Below are 9,658 nucleotides of genomic sequence, written 5' to 3' on the forward strand. Positions count from 1 at the left end.
AATTTTGCATGCTTACCTTGAGACTTCCCCATATTGGCTGCTTCTCTGTTCTCTGTGGATTTCTCTTCAACGCGCGTTTTCCTGATCTGTTAGGCGTCCCCAACAGACCCGATTTTTTCTTTTAACCCAAATCGGTCGGGTTGCACTATTAGTGCCCTCCTAATTAAGGTTTACCAAAAACTGTTCTGGTTCCCCCTAATTAGCCTCAGTACCTAAAAACAATTTGCTCCGTCGTGGAACAACTAATTTTCAGGTTACCTATCTGTTTGATAATTCTCTCTCGTATCTGTTTGAAACCTCTTGATCTATATATAGATCTCAATTAATCTCAGATTACGTACCACAGAAACAGCCCTCAGCCAATATGGTTCACTCACATTTCATACCCGAAACAAAGTACTTTTCCCCAAAAGAAAATATTTTAGACGTCTCTTACCAGAGATATGTTGGCTGCCACGGGTTCGCTTTCTTTTGATTCCAGTGGAGCCCCTCCCGGACCCGATAGCGGTCGGCCCCTCTCTCTCAAGCTTACGAGGTAGAGCTGGAACTGCTCAGTCCAGGTGGCCAAACACCGTCCGCTCTCAGGTCCAGAAGGCACTTCCAAGGAACCCCACTCTGACACCAAATTGTTGTGGCAAAAATTCTGTTAAACATCATCACTGCGTAAGAGACACTCAGAGTCAAATTAACAAAAAGGAAAGTATTTATTCTTGCAAGAATAGGTTCAGTCTAGTACACAGAAGTTACGCTGTGCAAGAGAGTGACACCCAACAGGAAGATATGAGACAGCCTTTATACTGTTTTCAAGGTTCCTCCTCACCCGCTGTACCTTTCACCCACTCAGATAAGGTCCTTACTGCTGTTCAGTTTCTACTTAAAGACACAAACTGGTACTGAAATAAACTGGCCAAAACTGACCGTCCCTAAGGTCAGAGGTCCTGTCCCATATGTTCCTGAAAAGTCACGCACAAGCACGTACACACATATACTTTTATACATTGAATAGGTTCTTTCTCTTATGATACCTGTTTGGGATCAATGACTATTAAAATTTCTACAACACTTCAAGTACACATTGATATTAGTATACTTACTACATAAAGTAAACTTAAAAATATATTTGAACATTACTCAAAAATATATTTGAACATTACTCAAGTATACTTCATAAAATGAACTTGAAGTATACTTCTTTTTCGTAAGGGATTTCAGGGCAGTTATGTTCATATGCGAAACTGGAATCCGAGAGCGCCATAGAAGTTATGAAATTATTATCTTTCAACCGTAAACATAACCAAATGTCCTAAAAGAAATAAGAATGCAAGACATCGGTAAAGCTTTTTCCTCGCTGGATGGAGCTGAGAGCGCTTGAAAACGGATGCAGAGCTCGCTTAGCTTGACAGGTCGGCTAAATGTCGTTGTCACAAAGAAGTTTAAATTCGGTGTCTAAATCTGGCAAAAGTTCAAAAACAGTGCATACCTTTTCCTGGGAGTCTCACTGGCCACGTACAAACTGCAGTTAAAGGGATAGTTCGCCCTAAAATGAGCATCAAGCATCATTTACTCACCCTGGTATTGTTTTAATGCTGTATGCCCTTTTTTTTTTTTTTTTTTACCACAAAAAGAGAAAAATGGTCCTTCTTGTCCATAAAATGGCAGTGAATCAACCAGCATCAAGCTCTGTCAGCTGTGCCAATCAGACACAATTATTCATTATATTTAAAAAATAGTCCAGCAAACCTCCTGTTTAGTGTCCCGGAACATGAGTTGCCCTGATGGATGAAAGCCGTGTGTTGCACCTCACAATCAGCTATTTTATTACTGATGCAATTGAATGAACATGTGCCTCTCTGCCGGTTGATATAAGAAACCACTGTAGAATTGTCTGTTTTCACTAAAACATGCTGTCAACAATATTTTACTGCAACATTTTAAACGTGGCTGCAATGACTTTTCAGAGCTTCCGTCTATGGAAATACTATCAGTGAATAAAAACAAGCTTTTCTCATTAAAAGCTCCAGAAGTCTTGGAATATACAGTATATATGGCTATATAATACATATGTGACACGTATGCCTTTTTGGAGCTTTACAGACATGGTGACTATATGAAAATGCATTGTATGGAAAAGAGCTGCGTAACGATTCTTCACAATTGCCCTCCCAAAACTGTAAAAATAGTGGTAGACCTATATGACTTTAGAGTAAATTTGGAGTAAATAATGATGATAGATTTTTTTTTTGAGTAACTCTTCCAATAAGCTTCAAGATTGACCTAAATCTTTCTAATAATACAATAATAGCTTCTTTCACCTAAATAACCAGTGATGATGTCATGCACCAAAAATTGTTGTATTATTTTTCAACAGGCTCTAGTCTCATTTATTGTAGGGTTATGTTTTAAACGGTCTACAGTGCATTGAAGTTTGCAGCAAGTAGATTGAGATTTTATTTCAGGAAACAAAAATAGGTCTTTGCCTTTCACTTAAAAACAACAACAACAACCGTATACGAGTTTGGAACAACATGAGGCTTAGTAAATAATGATGATAGATTTTTTTTTTTTTTTTTTTTTTTTTTGGGTAACTAAACCTTCAATTTTAAAGATTTGAAAACTGAATCTTTAAAATAATACAAGAAATGAAATGAAAACAGAGGCTGACATTTTTTTATATATATATAAACAACCATGGAGATGGTTTTCATGCACCTAATTTTTCTATTCTTTGAAAGCATTTCTTTAAAGGGATCATGTCATACTTTTTTTTATAATACCGCTAAGATCTACTTAAAATGTTTGTAAAGATTGTTTTTTAGCTGAATGATGACATCACTGTTTTGTGCAAAGCTGCTTTACAGCTGATTTGAACTCATTACATAATTGATGAACTTTACAAAATTACTGAATCAACTATGAACTGACTGCAGCTGAATAATGACCAGGGCTCGACATTAAGGCTTGTCCGCTTGTCCGGGACAAGTGGATTTTTTGTAGGACAAGTAGAGAGAAAATTAGTTGTCCGACCGGACAAGTTAAATTTCAAACAAAATAAAATGCCATGTTACTTCACGTTATGTGCCACTCGTTACGTCTATTTTACAGATTTAATTTTACAGATTTGAAACGAAGACATGTCCTGAATGTGAATGGCCTGTGAATGTCCTGAATGTGACTCGCAGAAAGACGCGCACCAGTATGATGCGCATGCACAGACCGCGCGCCAGAATACAGTTCTCTTTCGCGCTTGAACGAACATCAACACACACAATTAAGCCAAAATGTCATTTGTCGAGTATCTTCATAACACAAGAGCAGTCTTATGATGGACATAAAGAGTTGTTACTCGTGAGAGAATGAGGCGCGTGTGAGATCCGCGTCTCTGTCCACAGCGGCTGCTCTTAAAGGGCCAGCTACCAATAAAGTGTTCTGTCAGTAAAGTTAATGAAAGAACAAAGGGAACAGAGAAAATTACTCACTGCTCTTGACTAAAGAACTTGTGTAGCTTTAATAAGGAGTAGTCTATATATAATTTATAATTTATGCTGCGCAGACTGTTTGATAACTTTATTCAATTTCTGTATATGTCCTACCTGTTAGACAGTTCATTTTTATCCAAACATCAATGGCTTATTGATCATTATAGGTGTTATCAATCATTTAGTTGTTATTGCTAATTTCAGAATTATCACTAATCTGTGTGTGCATTTGGTTTAGAACCAAACAAGTTGACTCATGAAACCATTTGTTTATTATATCGCAATCGCATATCACAACCGCAATATTGATCTCAATAATAGGAATATGACATTTTCCCCAAATCGTGCAGCCCTAGATAAAATTATAAATCTTTACCCGGACAAGTGACTTTTGTGCATGGACAAGTGAAACATAAATTTACTTGTCCGAAGGACAAGTGCCTCAAAAAGTTAATGTCAAGCCCTGATGACACAACTGTCTTAGAGCTGAATCTTAGAGAACTGAATTGTGTTTGCATCATCGAACATTATCTTCCAGTAAATATGTAAAGCTGCTTTGAAACAATCTTGTATAAAGTGCTATATAAATAAAGATGATTGTCTTCACTTTTAAAAACAAATTTTGCTTTTATTTTATTGTATTTCTGTACGTTTTTATATTAACAAGACATAGCTGCTTTATACAAAGTAAGAGACCAATGACATACTGTATATATATACCTGTATATATATATATACACACACACATAAGTACAAATAAAGGGGAGAAAAAAACAGCAAAATATATAGATGTTTATATATATAAGTGTTAAATCATACTACTAAGCAAAAATTGCTTTTAAAACAAAGCAAATATGGCTGTGCTGACGTCTTGCAGTCTCTCATGTTTACTTTATTTCACTTGTTTACAGGGGCAGTGCACATTAATAAACATAGATGCAGAATTAGCCAAAAAGACCATTTTCATTTGTAGACCCTTGACAGAATGTAAAAAGTCACCCTAAAAACAAAGCATCTTACATTAATAATACAAAACAACAAAACAATCACATTATCAAATTACAAAATACAAGTACACGATTCCACGCGGAAATCATGCAAAAATACACTAACAGAAAATTTTGTCAAAACATATTGTGCTACATAAGAGGTAAAAAAAAAAAGTAGTGACAGGAAAAAGCAAATAACTCAGAACAATTATTACAAAGATGCTAAAATCAGAATATTAAGATACTAATGTTGACAGTGCTGACTAGTAAGTAACCATTTTTTTAGATGAATCTTAAAAGAACCAAATGTATATCCAGTCTTCTAATTATTGATGGGATGGAGTTCCATATTCCCTTGTGGCTTTGACTGAAAATACAGACTGACTAAATTGACTTTTTCTGAGAGGAATAATACAGTCCCTCTTTCTCCAGCCCTTGTGGACCGATGTGCAGTTGTTCTAACATTAACATACAGTTTTAACAGCAACGACAGGCTATGTATAATCTTAAACATAAGACAAACATCTACATCAGATTATCCCAATTTAGCAAATTGTACTTTTTTAGTATTAAACAATGATCAAAATGAACTCTTTTTAATAAAAAAAAAAATTGTGATTGTTTATACAGAGAGTCCAGTGTTTTTAGAGTAGTTGTACTCGCTTGTGACCGGGTTGTTAAGACAAAAAGTGATATGAGAGATAATAATGAAATACATACAACATAGCGGCCTCTGTTGACATATATCTAAATTTTGACAGACAGATTTTGACCCAGTTACAGACCTTTTTAACCTGAGCCTTAAAAGAAAGTCTGGAATCAAGATCAATTCAGATACAACTTGTAGCCTTTCCCCTGAAACAACAACATCTGGCACTACACTTGAACTATTTGTTTTGGTAAAAAAACTAAAAAAAAAAAAAACACTGTTTTACAGATATTTAACTGTAAACCGCTTTGTTCTAGCCAAAATGTCACATTAACTAGGGATTGGGTAAGTTCATTTGCGACTTGTGACACACTGTTTCCGTGTATATAAATAACGGTGCCTTCCGCATTCATTCGGTGTCGGGACAAACGGATGGAAGATCATTGATAACGTAAATAGCAATGGACCCAGAATAGACCCATAGGGAACACCTGTGGATATACATTAGGGAGCTGATTTATAATTCTGAACTCGGACATTCTGTGTGTGACCGGACAAATATGATTTGAATATGATAAGTCTCTGGAGAAAAATACTAATAATTTAGAAATAAGACTCCTGTGGTTTACAGTGTCAAAAGCCTTCGTGAGGTCAAGAAACACCGCCCGAAAACCCCACCTTTGTCTAAGAGAGACTTCACTTTTTCAGTGGAATAACAATTTGCCATCTAGTTGAAGTTTACTCTGAAGCCAAATTGCATTGGAAGAACTAATAAAAATGAACTAGTATTTAGATAATCAGTGATTTGCAGCACCATTCATTTCTCTGCAACCTTTGAGACTATTGGTAAAATACTAATAGGTCTGTAATTACTAACAGCATGAGAATCTGCACTTTTAGATATAGGCACTACAGCAGATGATGACTTCCAAGCACACGGGAACGTCCCATGAGAAAGTGAAAAGTTGATCATTTTGGTGATGGTTTTAACTAGTGACTCATTGAGCTCTTTAAGCATTACTACATCAATACCAAATATATCCTTTGCTCTGGATGGTTTATGAGATGTAAATGGTCTAAAAATGTCCTATTCATTGACTGCTTTTAAAGGCTTGTTCCACTGTATTAGCTAGACAAACTTTTGTATAACTAATGTATAAAAATGAATGTAAAAAAAGTTTCAAATTTCATAACTACTGTTTGAAGAGTCAGGACGATAAATTACAATTAATACAAAGATTCAGAGTCTGAATTTCAAACCAATACATTCCAAATCCAAACAATTTGACCAAGCGATTTCATTAGACTGGAAACCAGTTTTCTCATAGATCATAACTTGTTTGATCATAACCCCTCTTAGAACAAACTCTATCTTTCTTATAGAGTTTAAAAGCAGGCACTTCTAATGCTGCTGACGGGGAGTTTACATGAAGCCATGTCTCGGATAAACAAAGAAAATCTAAATTAGAGTTCAGTAAAATATGATGAATTTGATCACTTTTTGATATAATACTTTGTGTTCAAATGATCACCTAAGAGACCCTTTGGCTTAACTTTAGGATCCCAAATTGTTCTTGATTGATTTCCAGTCCGAAAGATCCCCCATGATGCCAGGCTCTGAGCTCTCTGGAGTGGCGGCTTGACTTCCCTGTCAAGTTGAAGTTGGATTTCGGGCTTCGGGTCACATCACGAGCTCAAGACCTCCACCAAGGACAGCAAGTATGTTATTTCCTATCCAAAACAAAGATTATATGAACATGTCAACTCATAAATGTCTTACAGCAGAATGGAATTCTGTTTGCATCACAGATTCTGTTATTTTTCTGTTTATTATCATAAAGCTGCTTCAAAACAATCTGTATTGTATAAAACACTATATAAATGAAGGTGACTAGACTATGACAACAACATTAAAATGAACTCTGTTCAATACACAAATTTGAAAATAGATAAATGATAATAACAAATGATTATAATCCTACTCTGTCCATCTGTTACACTTCCTCACACCTGAAATCACTGATCGAGTGAATCTCCTGAACTTCTCCAATCTACAAGAAGATCATTTCTAATCCATTCATGTTGTAACATCTGCTCTAACGTCGGTCGTTTAGTTGGATCCTTTGTTAGGCACTGGCTAATCAGATCACTGCATTCTGTACCAATATTAATAAGAAGAGAGCTGGTTAGTCATGACCATGTGACATCTAAACATGATTCATTTAAGGTAAAATGTTCGTTATCTTTACTTTAAAGGTGAAGTATGCAGTTTCTGTGACAAAAAGAGCATATTTTCAAAAGACTTTGCGTGCTTCACGTCTTTTTCCAACTCAAACATCACAAATGCAACTGGTTAAAAAAAATCTGACATAGAGTACTTCACCTTTAACTGTCTCTGTACAGAGCCTTTGCTTTATGTGTGCGTTTAACAAAGATATCAATATTATTCACCTTTGGATAAGTTGGCGTTCCTAAATGTAACTTTGGCTTGTGTGATTTCCATTCTATTGCCAAAAGGAGAACATGCGTTCACCATCTCATATAACAACACTCCTAGAGCCCAGACGTTTGTTGGGACGGCGTGGAACCTCGTATCTGTGAAGACTTCAGGTGGGCAGTAAGTCATTAATCCTGTAAGAAAGACATTCGCGCATTGTTGAGCTTTCTTATTTAAAGTGTCAAATAATCAGTAAGTCACACATTCAGGTTTCCACACTGCCAAAATGCTCACCAAGGTATATTCTGCTCTCGTAGCCGTCACTACTAAGTAGCTGACCGCAGCCAAAGTCTATCAGCTTGAGCTCTAACGTGTTTTTCTTCATCAGGAAGTTTTCCGCATGAATGTCATTATGAAAAACGCCATGTTCGATGCAGTGTTGTACTGCCAGCACAGCCCGTCTCATGATGACCCGTGCCGTTGGTTCATCCAGTTCAGGGTTACGGATGATGAAGTCCAGCAAGCTCTCGCAGGGTTCGGGGTACTCCATGACGAGAGTGAACTTTCGAGGGTGTTCAAACCACTCGTAGAGCTGTATGACGTAGGGGCTTCTGGGTTCTTGCCTCATCATTAGAAGCAGCGCCACTTCTGTTACGAGAGGTTCGGGATGCCCAGGCTAGTGAAAAGTAGCAGACAGAAGATTAGCTGGGTACAAATCTCATTTTTGAATGTACTTTTCTTTGATCTTTGTAGATACAGAGCCTTTTCAGCTCAAAGTTATTTGTTGCTTCTAGGCTTATTTGTCGATAACATTAACAGCTAATGCTTCCTACAGGTGTATTGACTACAGTAATCAGCACTTAAACAACTAAATACACATTCAGGTTTTAAACAACTTACAATATCAAGATAACGATTGTTGTCAATCTTGCTGATCTGCTTGATGGCAACCTGCAAAAAAAACAAAAAAAATGTTTCAATAACAGTAACAGTATTCAGGCACCTGACCTTGCACTAGGTATTAAACCATCTGTAAATTGGTTTAAACATGTATTTGTTTCAAAATGTTTGTACAGTTGGGTAATATTTACCTTTTTGCCATCAAATTTCCGTGTTCCCTCGTACACCCTGCCAAATCCTCCGGATCCAATCATCTTTCCTACGTTGAAGAAAGACGCAAAGGACTCTGAAAAACAGAAACAATATGATAAATATATGAGCTTGCTGGATCCTTTGAATTAATAATAAAAGGTTACACTTTATTTTAAGGTGAAGTACTTACATTGTACTTACTCAGATAAGAACTGGGTAATATGAATTAACTACATGTACTTACTATAGAGATACGGTTGGTTACTTGTAATTATTTATAATTTACTGTTATCCCTATAGTAAGTACAGTAGATGTACTAACGTGTAACTACGTCACCTTACAATAAAGTGTTACCGGTAGCACTTCATCTTACAGTCCTGTTTCCCATGTGCATACTATGTACTTATTACAGTTATTACAATAACTGGGTAATAACTAGGTACTAACCCTGAACCTTCACCTAAACCTAGGGAGAATAATATTATTATTCTCAGAAAACAAGCCTTAAGATATTTTTAGTGGAAAACAAGACGACAATACTGTTTAAAATAATGTTCAAGAAATAATGACTGTGTATTTACCATTATTTGGCTTGACGGCTGAGTGATCTGGATCAGGCTCTGGGTCCAGATCTGGTGGAGGGACGAAAGGCTCCACAACATCCACAGCACTACTGTGGCAACAGCAGCCGAAATGATGTTTCATAGCCTTCCACACGCTCACGAGGAAAGTACAAATTCCTCTCCTCTTCCTACATTCTGTAGGTTTTTTTTAAAAGAAGAAAAACAATTGAAAAGACAACTATTAGAAACATCTCTGACCTCAAACTAAACAATGACACACTTACACATTTTACTGTTCCATTCTTATTTGTAATGTTACAAAATCAAGTAAAGCAAATATTATACGAAGGCCGTGCTTCTGCTTAATGCCTGCATAAATGTCCCAAAGTCTTATTTCACAATAATACGTATTAACGTCCAGTTTTTTTTCAATGTTTCAAAAATGTTTTTT

The 9,658-nt window shown here is 36.2% G+C and overlaps 1 protein-coding gene across 1 annotated transcript; it reads right to left on the reverse strand.

Moving 5' to 3' along the window:
- Positions 1 to 6,771: 6,771 nt before the first annotated feature.
- On the reverse strand, positions 6,772 to 9,400 carry LOC143733017 (serine/threonine-protein kinase pim-2-like). Its single transcript, XM_077224541.1, has 6 exons — positions 9,226 to 9,400; positions 8,643 to 8,737; positions 8,452 to 8,502; positions 7,846 to 8,227; positions 7,566 to 7,745; positions 6,772 to 6,845 (listed from the first exon to the last, which is right to left on the reverse strand). The coding sequence occupies exons 1-6, from the start codon at positions 9,347 to 9,349 to the stop codon at positions 6,796 to 6,798; spliced, it is 882 nt and encodes a 293-aa protein (XP_077080656.1). The 5' UTR covers positions 9,350 to 9,400; the 3' UTR covers positions 6,772 to 6,795.
- Between the last annotated feature and the right edge of the window lie 258 nt (positions 9,401 to 9,658).

The sequence above is a fragment of the Siphateles boraxobius genome, unplaced genomic scaffold, assembly GCF_051911475.1.
Source record: "Siphateles boraxobius isolate OS27281-9 unplaced genomic scaffold, OSU_SipBor_1 9, whole genome shotgun sequence".
In the NCBI taxonomy this organism is placed as follows: Eukaryota; Metazoa; Chordata; class Actinopteri; order Cypriniformes; family Leuciscidae; genus Siphateles; species Siphateles boraxobius.